General features: G+C 38.8%; 1 protein-coding gene and 1 pseudogene across 1 annotated transcript; one reads left to right on the forward strand and one right to left on the reverse strand.

Moving 5' to 3' along the window:
- Positions 1-750: 750 nt before the first annotated feature.
- Positions 751-5,773, reverse strand: LOC110041557 (uncharacterized). Its single transcript, XM_089271509.1, has 4 exons — positions 5,684-5,773; positions 4,054-4,152; positions 3,071-3,402; positions 751-1,094 (listed from the first exon to the last, which is right to left on the reverse strand). Exons 2-4 carry the CDS (start codon positions 4,148-4,150, stop codon positions 918-920), a joined length of 606 nt encoding a protein of 201 aa, XP_089127635.1. The 5' UTR covers positions 4,151-4,152; positions 5,684-5,773; the 3' UTR covers positions 751-917.
- Positions 5,774-12,381: 6,608 nt separating this feature from the next.
- Positions 12,382-15,267, forward strand: LOC149105035 (uncharacterized; annotated as a pseudogene).

Consider the following 15,267-nt stretch of genomic DNA (forward strand, 5'->3'; position numbering starts at 1 on the left):
GATCACCGATTCATACCAGCGTGGTTATTTTGAATTCGCTGATCGCCTTTTTTTCAGTATAAATAAAGCTCTTATAATAATGATGATGATGATGATGATGATGATAACGACGACGACGACGACGACGATGATGATGATGATGATGATTATTTTGTCCTTTATATTTTCCAAAGCTGTGAAGAATATTTAAAGGCCATCGAGTACGGATTTGCTACGATTCCTGTGTGTTGTTTAGAAACACACTTGTAATACTCGCAATCACTAATCAGACAGAAAATAACCCCTCATAGTTCGGGAGTCCCAAGAAACTTTCTGTCCTTTTCTACAGCTGTGTAGGATCTTTTTGGGCTATCTAGTACGGATTAGCCACGTTCCCTATGAATGTGGGCCGATATATTTTCTATTATTTCAGCTACTGGTAATTTTTTTAGTTTCCGACACAAATTTGCTCCTCTCTTCTTTGTGATGTTCTCAGCCAGGAAAGTACCGGACTCACTGATTATGCTATCATTAAAAGACATCTGCCGTACGAAATTAACAATTAGTATATTTATCATAATGAGCACTTAGAGGGGTGAATCTTGCAACCGACAAGGAACTGACACCTGGTCTTCGTATGATTAACTATATGTCTCTTTAAGTATTCAAGTTTCGTGATCCAGTGTCGCAGGACATAAATCACAAAAAAAACAAAAAACAAAAAAAAAAACTCTCATTTTCACTCATCACTAGGTATAGCACAAAGATCAATGACATTTTCAAGTCAAAGTTTATTTCCCACATCTTTAGCACCTTACAACATAATTTTTCCCTCATGTCTAACCAGTTCTACGACTACATCTTTATTTCCATTTCTTCATACTGTTCGAGAGAGTGTCTCTCGCAAATAGGACGAAGTTTTGCCTTCCTTTTAATTACTAACAGCGAATATCACCTCTCAGATCATCAAAGTTGATATGACCCCACCCAGCAGAGCTGCGGTCAACCAATCTGACTTGGGCGCGTTTGCCTTTGTGAGCGGCGACATCCCAGGTCTTAGTGATCATAGTCTCGCTGCATTCACCGGTCGCTGTCTCACGCACCCGGAAATAGTCCTGTGGGAAAAATATATATTGGGATGTGAAGAAAACTATATTGCTCACTTCCAGTCATGGGACATAACCCCAACCCCCTTAAGGGAACTTGGTGTTTCTACAAATTGCTCCAGATTTTACATTTAATGTTTTCTACAGTGCGTCAGAATGCTTGTACATCAGCATGAGCACTGATTTTGTCCTGCGAAAGCCTATGATAATGATATCGTTTATTTCTTAAAAAAGAAATAAGGCCTCGATATTACATGCGCGAGTTTTTAATTTTAAATAGGCCTTTTTCCCATTCGTTTAACAATAAGATAAACATCTTTAAACATGGTGGGGGATTAAAACATCCCCTGGTGGGGGATTAAAATGCGTGTAACACCGCTTCGAATTTCAACGTGAGAAAAATTTGCGTCACGGGATTGGCTGTTTGTAGAATAGGCCACGTTCGATAGATCAATATTACATTAAGAAGTGCAAGGATGGCTTGCCACGGTCACTTTAGGTTATAATTTGTTTGAAAGGATAAGGGCTTGTTAATGTAATCTATCAAACAACTAAGCATTTACCCAAGTTATTGTTGTTATGTGTGTGTGTGGGTGTGTGCGTGCATGCTTGTAGCGTAGCCTTTCACATTTATTGATGTAACTGAGTACAATATGGTTAATAAAGGTTATGGAAAAAAAAATATTCTAACATGGCTCCGAGACTTTCAGGACAAACTTCTATATTTGGTGTTGTTTTCTTTGTACCCAAGCCTCTTTTGGAAATTGGGAGACCAAAGGAACTTTAAAAATTTACAATTTTGACGCGAAAGCCTCGGAGCTATGTTAGAATATTGATATATCGAACATGGCCCGTAGACCATTATAACATAACTAAAGCAAAGCGCGCGCTCTGATTGGTTAATTTAGCGTCTACTATTTGCCCATGGGTGTACGCTGCTGACGTTTGTGCTAATGTTTACAAAGCAAATCTTTTGACAGACATTGTTTCCAAAGTAATGGCCGACGTTCTTCTGCTAGAAATGCGAAACTGTCTTCACAGTTGTCTGAAGATGAAACTTTATCGAGTTACTGGTGTGCAGTCGGTTGTCATGAATGAATTTTCGCGCGCTTGTTTTCTCTTGTCATGTAAGACTACACGAACATTTTTTTGTCATGTAGCTCAATAAAAGGACTTCTGTTGTTCCAATGCCTCAATGTTATGTTGGAGGGAGGTTTGCTAAGCACTCAAGAAGCTAGAGTCGCACTCGGCTATCGCCTCGTACGACTCTTACACTTCTTTCGTGCTTAGCAACCTCCCGCGTGCATCCATAACTCAATAGTGCACGCTATGGCGTTTACCATTTGTTAATTTTACAGTTGTCTGCTCAGTGACCTGGCCTTTGTATGGCAGCGAGGCTAGAGTTGACCTTGTTTTGATACAGACCTCACTGCTTTTGTCATGTAAATGCTCCTAGTTAGCATCAGAACAACCTGTTTTACACAAAAAATGCAGTGAGGTCTGTATCAAAACAAGGTCAACTCTAGCCTCGCTGCCATACAAAGGCCAGGTCACTGAGCAGACAACTGTAAAATGGTCTATTCACCAGGATTTCTAAAAGCGTCTGTGATAAAAAAAAATACAAGAAAGGGATTACCTTTGGTCATCCAGATTTTGTTGATACCATCGGATACAAATGTTCGCCCCCAGTTTCGGAAATCCGTTACGTTACAGTATGGGGAGAAATACTAAAAGGGAGTACAAAGCGTTTGTACTCACATGGATAGCATCCATGGAAACTTATTGAAACAAAGAAAGTGTTTACATATGAAAAGAAATCAACTCCCAAAGGATTAGCCGGGACACGCATGATTGCCGTATCATTGCTTTTGAGCACCAATACGACTGTCTTGACGTAATGAAAAACGCTCAACGCCAAAAATCAAAATCTATGGCAAGTAGACACCTGATACCTGAAAGCAATATTCCATGTATCTATTGCTTACCTTTTCCTCAACAAGCAACTCTGCGCGAACAAACCTTTGATCGCAACCTCCTCCAATCAGGAAGGATATGTACGTGCCTCTTATTCTAAATGTCGGGGAGGTAAGATTTCCTTGGGGCCCGTCTCCTTGAATTGCTCCGGCTGGATCATCTGGGGTTTGCCTGTTCTCGTAACCTCCAATAAAATGGTCACCCTGGTGTCTGGAGGGCTCTCTGGCACGAGCTTTAGGGTTATCACCAAAGGTCGGCTGATTCTTAAAAGCTTCACCATCTGGTATCCAACCACACACTTCTCCTTTTTTTGAATGTTCGCATTCAAAGTCGAAGTCACAACCTTTAACAAATATATTGTAAGTAAAATCTCTGCTTATTTGTGCCATCTTCTGAAGTTGGAAGGCCGTGCCCTGCAACAATCTTGACAAAGATCTTGAAAAGATATGGACCGGTTTTCATTTGAGCGTCAAAAAATATGATTGCTTTCCTATTACTTCGCTGCACGATTGGCCACTTTAAGACCAAAACCAATCACAACTCGTCCGCACACGTTTTTCCGTGCTCCGCGTCAGATACATGTAACATGACTTTGAGTTTTGACTGGTTTGCTGTACTGTCTGTGTCCTTGGTGGTTGGCTAGGGTTATTACTTAGTTGAAAACCGTTCTATTGGAAGTAGTTATCTAATACGTTCACATGTCATGATCCTCTTTTATACAAGCAATGCTTACCACATAACGATTCCGGCCTCTCTAAACACTAATCTTTTTCCATGGGATTTTTGATTTGGACACTCTTCCTCTGCATCATCGCAAAAATAGTTCGAACACGCGGAGGCGTTAAAGTAAAATAATCGTGTTGTAATTAAAGTGTCATGTAGATGGTTACGAAGCATCTATGAAGACAAATTAATGCTTTGCTTGAATGAACTATCGACGTAATTTAAAAAGGGTTTCATAGCATGTTTTCCCGGAGTTGTTAAATTTACTTACCGTTGCATCGTTTTCCGGCATGGACAGGTCTTGCGTCCTCAAACAGAATAAAAAACATCAGGAAGGTCACCACAGCAATCCTCCACTGAGTGGCCATTTCTGTGGAATAAGACAATTTTTGCAGGCACAGTTACGTAAACTCTTACAAGCAACAATAAAGGGCTAGCTTGCACGAGCTCGAATCAGGCCTCATGGTAAGTGTGCACGTCTCTGGATCAAGTGGTCTGGGTAATAAGCGAGATTCAGGGTTCTTTAGCTGGTTACACGACAAAGGGTTAGAATCAAATCAATCAATTAAAAAACATTTCAATTCTTAGCAAACGGTCGTAAAGACAACAGACTAACAGCAGTCTTTAAGAAGGAGACAACATTTTTAATTTTACAAAACATGTTTCGACGTCCTTCCTATATCATCTTCAGTTGCAAATATTCGACGGTTTTACATTTGAATTTTCACTGTATACGTGATTACGTGATAGAATTACGCCATAAAATTTACGTTAAGAATTTGAATATTGCAATACATTGGGAACAAAGGCTGCGGTGGCGCCAACAGTACTTGAAACAGAATCAAAAAATTAAATAACATAAACAAAACATGAAAAATAATTAAAAAGGAGACAAATCTAAGTGCTGTTGGAATTTCCCACTTAATATACAGCGCCTCTTTTATCTTAACTTGAAAACTCGAGGCGGCAGAAACTAGAATCGTGAAAGAGTCTGAAGAGCATGAGTCACGACAAGTTCCTGATGACTGCAAGCGCTTGTACACATGCGAAAGCTTTTCCGACACAAGGTGCTCGCGGACACGTGTACAAATGCGGCGAGTGGTCTCACTAATGGAGCAGGCATAACAGAGAGCACATGTGAATTCATAAACGACACGCGAACGGAGACTCTTCGGCACGGAATCTTTCACGCTGAACATGTTTATTTTAATTCTTATAAATATACCTGGTCCCATTTAAAATTTCATTCTTTGATTATAGCCTTAATGGCGTCTGTCTCCTAGTTTCGAAAACCGTGATACGGGATGGATTTGAAGATTGTACTTTTTCTTTACTCCGTCTAATGGAGGTCTCCTAGTTTCGAAAACCGCGATACGGGATGGATTTGAAGATTGTAATTTTTCTTTACTCCGTCCTTTGGAGGTCCCAAACACCGCCAAATGGGGACAGCTGACAAATACAGACAAATCGAACTAAAAATATATATATATTTTTCTGAAAAAAAAAAAAACTATTTTCTAGAAAAATGAAAACTCGTACAGGATCTTGAAATCATCACTTTCTACATCAGAAGTTAAAACTTTTTAAACGCTCGTACGTTATCGTGTTGTGTATAGTATACATCGTATCGTTTACAATGAAAAAATATCTTGGACCTGAAAGGTTTCTCTAAACTAAAACAAATGGTGCCCTTTAATTGCAGAAAGCCAAACTCCGAGGCTCATGAAAACCGGCTTTTAAATTGTATTTAACACAAAGAAAGGCAGTGAAGATTAAATGAGAAAACGTGAGAGTGTATAATTAAATATTTCTACTCGAGATTTTCTACGAAGTACCATAGTTAGAAAACTAGAAAACTGAATTTCTTGGCTCATAAGCTAAGAACTATATCAGTGACATACCTCTTCAGTGTTTCTCTGCGGCTGGGTTTGACGGTCTTGACGCTAAGAACTCCCGGTTCTATGAAACTGTGAGCTCAGATGCACAGCGTAATATGTAATTTTCTTCTCAGGGGAGGTATACCACATATAAGGAGCCATATTTCCCTCAGAACACAACGTTCCCGTGACAACAGACCAACAATGTTCGGAGATCGGACATCGGACATCGGAAACATTAGTAAAAATGAATTTAGGGGCCTGCAGTCATCCATCTTTACCGGTCAAAACGGTGTGACTTCAAGCAAATTCTAAGATGTTACAAATAGTAAGACAGCGCTAATTTTGTCTTATTAGATGTTTAATTGCCTTAGCGGGAGATAACCTTGCATTGGTCGACGTGTGTAAAGATAATTAAATTTGAGCTTTGGAGTTGTTAACCATTAGCTCAAAAACGGAGACTGAAATCGCCTAGCTGTTTCGTTGTTGCAGGTTGATGAAGTAATTGGCCAATTAGGTTTATTGACATGGACATTTTTGAGGGTCGTCCGTGGAAAGTAAATTGCATAACTCTTCGTGGAAAAGACGGTTTCTATAGTGAATCTAAAATATAAAGAATAGATTATTGGCTTTATAAGCGGGATTCTCGTTCGTTTATTGTTATTATTATTATTAGCGTAAGCAACATAACCAATATGAAGTGAGGTGATGATTAAAGGCCCGGAGGTACTCCCGGAAAAATTGAGTGGCGGTGTGCGGCCCGCTTCCCAAAACCCTCACCCTATTTATGATCAAAATCTGCGATATTCCCTACGCTATTTATGACCCGACCAAAAATTCGAAACCCTATTTATGACTTGACCCTTAAATCAAAACCCTATTTCAGACCTGCGTAATAACTAGTTCCCTAGTTCAGAATCCAATGTTGAATTACCGTAAAAATGATTTGTGAAGTGCTTTTGTTGATTTTCTTTTCGATAATGTTGAAAACGTGGCTTCTTCTCAAAAACATACCCATATCAAGGCTAGAGTGAAAAAAACCATACTCTATTTATGACCAAAATGGCCAAAATCAGCTAAAATCGATACCCTATTTATGATTAAAACCGCTGAAAAACCATACCCTTTGGGGCCGCACATACCTATATAGCCCATATAAGGGAGTACCTCCCCCCCCCCTTCCCCGCGGGATAAAAGGTGCTAATGACCACCACCTTACTGTATCTACGAGCATTCCTGTTGCTTATGCTGGTGAAAGAGCGCTAGTAAAGAAAAAGAAAACGGCCTAAATTTGTGTTTGGTTGTTCTAGATTCAACTCCTTCACGCTTTGTAAATGGCCAACTAGTCAGCCTGCCGCTAATGGAGATTTTAACAAGTTTCTGTTTAATTTATAATAATTGTTTGTTTATTTCTGTGTCCAAAATTAGAACAGCAGTGCTAGACACTTCGACACTTAAGTCAACTTATTTGCTTTTTATTAATTATTTCAATTTATATTTCACCTACGAATTTCAAAATTTTCAAGATCTGTGCGCCCTTGGCTGTAAACCCTTACTCAGCTTAAACTTGTAATAATAGCGTTTAATCCCAAATTGAAATACCACAAATTAAGTGCCGTCGTTGCGTTCTCGAGACCACGCAGAACTTGGTCATTTTACGTTATTGTTTTGCAGAGGACGGCTTGAAATGAAGAAAAATTTATAACGCAGGTGCACAGTCATTGTGGATGGCCTCTAGGGGTTTAACTATGGGGAACAAGGAATCTGTTCATTGATTTTTTCAAGGGAGTAAGGGATATTTTCAGGATTAATTTGAGGGAACAAGGGGTATTTCTACAATTAAATTTTAGGGAACTATCAAAATTTATTAATAGGGAACAAGTGATCCAGAAGAAGTGAAATTTTTTAGGGATCAATGGAACATGTTTCTTCTTTCTGGGTGACCCTCGTTGCTCTTCTCTGTATACCTCTTGTTTAGTGGCATTCTCGTTGCCGTCACTTCGTGGGTCACTTGCGCTCCTAAATATTTGATTCTGACGACTGACAACGAATGACTATTATGCTAGGTCATTATTATACTACTCAATGTTCCAGCTTAGTTATTTTCTTCCTTTTTGACCTGATCATAGTATAAATGGGACATTATTTGTGATTTTTATGGAACTGTGTGATATGTGTTTACGTTGTCTCACGCTAAGAGAGACAAACATTTAATTTCAGCAACAGAGAACCATACCATAGAGTGAAACAAACCCACACAGGCACACGAGTAGCCGCCATATAGACCTCCTCCTTTCGCGCGAGAAAAGCTAAGACATTCTAATTGAAGCTAAGACGTTCTAATTGAATGAGCTGCATACCCAATGTATATCCCCTATGAGTCGAGCTGTTGCTGTTTGTTTGTTTTTGCTTTTTATCATTAACATTTATTTATGACATTGAAGAATAAAAAGCGATTAGAGGTTACAAATATAAACCAAACTGCTCATTCCATTTACCTCAGCTTGTCACGGAGAGGTTTTCAACACAAGCTATAACCATAGCTCATCATAGTCCACAACATAGAGTAGTTTTCCTTAACCCGTGAAATAGATAGTGGACTTGTACACGCCACAACTTCGTATCCTACTATCCCCCTATAGTTAGTAATTCTTTTGTTTTCTAGTCTTTGTTTTTTTGTATACCCGCACTTATACTTATTAGCAGACAATGTTACACACTAACAAGTAATTTCTGTTTCACGGGTTCAGTAAAATCACTCTAACAGACGAGGTGCCAACGGTGTGATTTTTTTCTGTCTAAACCCGGTGTTAATAAAGATATTTATCAACCTTCTTCATTTTTAATTAAGCTTACAAATATTGTAAATGTCGAATTACTACAAGATCAAATGCAATTACTCTACCGCCGACATCGACCAATGTGGTGTTTGTCATCTCACGCTGAGAGAATCACACAATAACATTACAGAAAATAAGTAATTGTAAGGCTCTGTTATACATCTTTAACTTTGCTTTAAACCAGACTTTACAACTGGTGTAAAATTGATTTCATTTGTAGGTATGGCGACAAATTTTTCAGTGTTAAGTTTGCATTTTAACTTTTCAAGATACATTTTGCTTTTTCGACATGTTGCTAGGAGAACGTTGTCCCATCGAGCAAATAATGCTCCGTATTTTTAAAACAGGGGATTCTCAGTGTTAAGATCATTGATATCTATTTTAACAGCCTTGGATATACCCGGTAGGTAAGTGCTACTTTAATTTTTGCATTATCAACCAACTAGTGCGATTTTGTGAAAAGAATGAATAGTTAACCATTGCCCGTGTTGTCATCTTTTACTATACAATCGCTACATACACGCCCTGCGTAAATAGTGTAACGCTAAGCTCTTACCTAGGTCTTTCTTCGCGCTGTGCAATTATTTTTGGTTTACATATAATACAGTGGGCTACCCTCGGGGAAATTGGAGGTGGCCGCTTGAATATTTTTTCACTATCGGGTTATAAATTTAGCTAAATTTCTTAGAAAACATGGAGTCAATTCAAGACAGTCATGATAGACGTCATCCTCGGAGACCCAGGGGCAGTTATTGGGGACGGGGAAAAGTCTAAACGGGTGAGAAAAAAGTTCGGGCGAAGACCCGTTCAGACTTTTTCCCCGCCCCCAATAACTGGGGAAAAAGTCTAAACGGGTCAAAACGGAGAAACAGAGCCCATTTTATAACTCATGCGCCATACTGCGCATGAGTAACAAGAAAGAGAATATCGATAGTGTTATAAGAAAGCTTTCTGTTAATACACTTAAGTTTTTTAGACCATGGGTTGTCTATTTGTGATGTTTGTAACCGCTGTTTGTTTTCTTTTCCTTCTGAACTTGAACTGGCCGAAGAACAAGAGTATTTATGATCTTTCCGTAGAATTGTTTTGTGTGAGTTTCAACCAGCGTACCGGTCCATTCTCAATCGTTGCAACGCTTTCGTCCAACCCATAACAATGTAATACCGATTATCGTCGGGAGTTAAAAGCGATCAAGTTCGATGCTTTGTCATCAGTTTGCTTTAAATGATGAGATTTCAAAATTGATTGCGGCACCTTTCTCTCTTTGTAATATTTGAAATTGATGATTTACAGCAAATAGCTTTCTCAGCACCTTCCTGTTTTGATGCAAAGTATATGCAATAACTGATAAAATGCGTGATATTCAGGCTAATGTTTGCTATATACATCATATGAAATTTTAACTTTCTATCAGTAGCGGTTCTAAACATAAATTATCGGCATAATCATTTGGAAATGGTTTAAAAATAAACAAAAATTATCAATGTAATCTTCCATTACACGAAAAAGGAAATTTATTATCTCCGCCACTACACCCATTATCGCACCCCTAAAAGCTAATACCTTTTTCAGGAGTCCGGTCATAGTCTCCTGCTTTTGTCATTTTAAATTTGTTGTGTGCACAGTATCCCCCACGACGAGTTGTCAAATCTGCCTCTATTTATTATATTCATAAAAACAAAATGTGCACAACAGTTAACTGATTGAAAAAGATAAACTAATTTGATTAGTTACTAAAACTGGTAACTGAGAAGTTTACTTAGCAATTATTCACCGAAGTGGAGGTAAATATCCACCACTTTCACCGACACTGAGGTGAATAATTGTTTTAGTATATATCACACAAGCTGAATAATTAGCGGACCAAAGAGTAAATTTATTTGTGACAATATACCGACAAATGGTCGGACAAAAAAATTCGTGCGCTCGGAGGTGAATAGTACTTGGCTAGTCACCTCCGAGCTAGCCAATCAGCGTGCGCGAAAAGCACTATTCACTTGTGTGGTATATACTAATTGACGTTAGTAGATACCACGTAAGTGAATAGTGCATTTCACACGTTTTGATGGTTCACTCGGAGGTGATTACCAAAATACTGAACTACACTGCTCTCTTGCAATCAGAATCGAGTAATTTTTTCATGTATATTATTAAGAGCTAAAAATAAATCTAAATCGAATAATTTCATCGATATTTTTTTACAATTTGTCAGCAATAACTCGATAACCATAGCTGGACGTTTAAAAACAATTTTCATTTTAAATTATGCAGGTTAATTCCTTTTGTTTTGTTTTTTAAAATATAATTAAAAAAGACTTAATTTATTCACGGCAAGAAATATAACACAGTGGAAGGTAATTTATTATAAGCTTAAACTGCTTACATCCGGGTCCAAACCATTGTTTCATTCAGATAATTATGCCGCACTATATGTATTTGCTGCAAAATAATGATTAAGGGCCTGATTACATAAGCCGGGATGCGTCGGGGTGCCGAGATGACTTTCAGCCCGGTATTACATGAGGCGAGGCAGCCCGGTTGATGGCTGATATGATGAACGGCGGGAGACCGGAGCGAGTTTGATATTTTTTATTTTTTTTTTTATTTTTGATTTTCTGTACTCTCGCTGGCTTAATGGGCCGGGCTGACCCGGCAAACGCGATTACATGGAAAAATCTCAGCCCGGCTAGCCGCGATCCCGGCGCCGCGATACCGGGATCTTAGCTAACCGGACTGATCCGATTATCATGTAATCGCGAGGTTGATTTTTGTTGCGTTTAACAAACGTGCCGAGATCCCGGCAAACTGACACCAGCCCGGCTAACCGAGCCAGCCCGGCTCATGTAATCAGACCCTAGGAAAATGGGCGGTTTTCATTGGGTTTACTCTTTCCACTGGGCTACAGTGCCACATCATACAGTCAGATACTTCTTTACTTTGCATTGGCTTTCCTAAATAGTTTCGAGGGATATATTGTTCAAGGGCCATTAAGTATAGAGGTTACAAATTTACATCCTATTCACCACCTCCCACTGACTTCGTTATCCAAGTTGACATGCTTTCTAACAGTAAAAAAGTATGCTCTCTAGCGAGAAAAAGGAAAGATAATCGGCTCACTTTACACAAGGTTCATAGGGTCAAACGTATATCAGGCATCGCAAAACCATTTTGCTTTCATGCAAGGAAATTCCTTCCAATTACCAAGATTTCGTTGCGTATTTATTAGCTTCCGGCTCCTGGCCAGGCCGGCCAATAAATACATCAAGCTCGAGCGAGAGAAACCATAAGACGGCTCTTAGCCTGTGTAACAACTTTAAAGAAATTAACAGTATTAGAAGCTAGGCAACTATTCCTTAAAAATCTATCTTGTTCCGCTTATGTGCCATCAAATGTCTCTATTAAGCGACTGTCAACTAATGCAGCTATCAATGTGAAGCAAAGTGGGTCAAAAACTTCGAGAATTTATAGTAACATCGTGATTTTCCATGTGCCTTATCTCGAAACGCATTTGTCTACTTTTCTAACACGTGTATCCTAGATACTGCGTTAAAAAATGAAATAATTGTGTGAAGATTGCTGTGGAAGCCTCCGAAAGAGAAAAGGTTTTTTTTTATTCGCCATTGACGATCAATAGAAAGTAATATTTACCTCTTGAACAACTTATCAAATAGAAAGAAAACGGCAAAAAGGGCAAAAAAAATGCAAGCATAAGTGCAGCTTTGTGCAAGCTGACAATATATTTAACACTCTATAACAAGAGGGCTTAATCAGTCCGGTGAGCTTAGTGCATCAGCTTAAATTTAACCTAAATCTTTTTTTTCCAATACGATTTCCCTGAAAACAGTTATGTATATTTGAAGAACAGCACCGAAGTTATTGAGGATGCAAATTTACGAATGCAAATTTATTCCACAGAAATGGCCAATCAATGGAGGACTGAGTGCTGTTGTGACCTGCCTGGTGCTGTTTATCATGATGGAAGACGCCAAACCTGTCCCCGCTGGAAGGGACTGCATAGGGAAGAGGATAAATGCACTGGATGAAACATGCATGGACAAGTGCAAACGTTAGTATACTTAAAGGAGCCCTGGTACGATATTTTGGCACTTTTTCGTGATGTCCAAAAATGCCCTCAAACTGATGGAAAACTTGAACTGCTATATATTTAAATTAGGGTCCAAACCAATTGTTTCAACTTTATGGTCTCAGATCACTTCTATTGATAGTAATTTTGGATATCCTTTGATGGAAATATTTTTTGGGGCTTTGACTTTTCAAACTAATGTTCGCAAATAATTATCCTTTTTGAAGTAAATTGCAAATTTTACTTACAAGAGATACACAACTGCAGAACTAACCATATATATACAGCAACTAATGAGACCGAACCAACGTTGGTAACTGTAAATTAGTAACGAAGAACAGCTTTTGCAGAATAATACAATTTCCAAAGAACTGTGACAATTTCAGAACACAAGTTAGGTAAAACATTAAAAATGGCTGGACGTGTGGTTATTTCTCTAGCCTCGTCAGGTGATATACGTCAGCACATAATGACTTGCCAGGGAGAAGAGAGTCTAAGTTAATACCTGCAAATTACGTTTCACACATTCCAATTAGGACTTAACATTAAAAATTTATATTTTATTTTAAGTTTGCAAGTTCGACTTTGAAGATGGAATACTCGGTGGTTGCGTTAAGACCGGTACAGTGTTTGAAAGCCAGCCGACCTATGGTGATAACCCTTCAGAGCGTAACAGAGGACAGCCCTGCCAAACAACAAGGTGACTATTGGATTGGAGGGTTTGAAGACAGCCACACTCCGGATAATAAGCCTAAAGAAATTCAGGGAGACCGTCCCACCGGAACTCTTACTTCCCCATTCTTTGAGATAACGGGCAGATATATCACATTCCTGATTGGAGGAGGCTGTGATGCCAATCTGATTCATACAGACCTGATAATTGACCGCGAGGTAAGAAATTATAGTGGTAGAGCCTTTTAAGTCAGTCCAAACGGCTGTTATAGTTCTAGGCATTTATCTCTGGTTTCTTTTGCATGAAGCGGTTAAGAGTATTGCTGCTTCCTCTGGATGGGATGCTAGTCCTCCCCATAGTACTCCCCAGCATTCTGTCAGGTTGCCCCAACACCTTGCTGGCCCCCATTTATACTCCTAGGTAGAACACAGCGTACAACATAAAACCGGGCAGGGTCCGCATACGGCCAACTCGAACTGTAATTCAGTTAACTAATAATGTATCAGGAAAAGCTTGTAAGCCATGCCTCTCAAATAAGCAGTGGACACATCGGATTCTACTTTCAAGAAGCAATAATTCAAAGTGGCAGATGAATTATTTTTTAGTTTTAATTTTTTAAATCTATTTTCTCGCTCCCGAGATTTTTTTTATCTTGTCAGGCATGATTAGATGGAATCCTCTGTTGTGTAGATGTTGCTTGTGCCAGACACATAACACATGCCGGGATCGGACATAAAACTAACCAGAGTACATATATAAATCACAAATATAAACAGGTAGACAGTGTTGCCCTTTTCAACAAATAAAAGCTAACCGCTAGAGAACCAAAGAAAAAATAACCGCAAGCAAGCAGGAGTTTCTCTTTATTTGATATCTATACAAGCAAACTATTGTTCAATGGATAATGACCTAAATAACTGACTCAATTTTTCTTCCCTTTTTTAATTTCTTGCTTTATTTTTACTAGTCCGGCATGTTCCGGGTGGTTCTGAAATATGTCGTCTTCTTGGATTTTCGATGCCCGGATATATCAGAATAAGTTGCATCGCTTTTCAAATATATTTACTCTCACGCTTCAGGTGTAGAAGACTGTGACCGGTAAATGCACCGAGACAATGGAAAGGGTGACCTGGGATGTCAAAGAGTTCTATGGTCAAAAGGCACAAATCAGACTGGTCGACAACAGCTCTGGTGGTTGGGGTCACATCAACTTTGATGATCTGAAAGGTGACATCACTTGAGCCTAGGGCAAAATTTCGTTACATTCAACCGGTTGCGAAATGCGATACCAGAGCAGTATAGGAAATTGATAAAGATACGGTTATAGTAAAATAAGTCAGAGTAAGGGTTCTAACCATTTAAAGTGCTAAATGCTTGTAAGCTCTTTAAAAGGTGGAAAATAAACTTACTTTTAAACTTCATGGCCTTATTGTTATTTTGTGAGTAAAAATGAAAGTGTTGCCATCAGATAGTTTGTGTTATGGGAAATACGAGATTGGTGTGAGATTGGCAAGAAATAATAACTCGATCGAGCAGGTTCCCTTTTAAACTGCATATCCTGATATTGGGTTGCCTCCAAGCACCAGTTATTTTCGTTAACGTTATCAGCCATAGTTCATTTCCAACTGACGTCAACACCGCCACACTGGATGACCTCTAACAAAGGAACTCGAATTACTTTCATTTCACTATGCCATTTAAAAATCTCCGGAATGGTTGCAGGCCGACCTATACCGTTTAAAATAAAGCACTTGATGTTTGTAAGCTCCTTAAAATGTTGGAAATAGACTTACTTTAATGTTCACCGACCTTATTTTGTGAATGAAATGAAAGTGTCGCGACCAGATTCCTTCAGTTCGTGTTTTGGGTCGAATTTTGGGAAATGCGACATTGACGTTAAATTGCCAAAAATCTTACTCGGGCAGGGATGCTAAAATTTTTTGATAAAATATTTGGGAATCCAAAAAATAGGTAATTTTCCGGTTCCTCCTGATTTCCTTATAAGAGACCT

Source organism: Orbicella faveolata, unplaced genomic scaffold (genome assembly GCF_042242905.1).
Source record: "Orbicella faveolata isolate gen_17 unplaced genomic scaffold, um_ofav_v1 contig_34, whole genome shotgun sequence".
Taxonomy (NCBI): Eukaryota; Metazoa; Cnidaria; class Anthozoa; order Scleractinia; family Merulinidae; genus Orbicella; species Orbicella faveolata.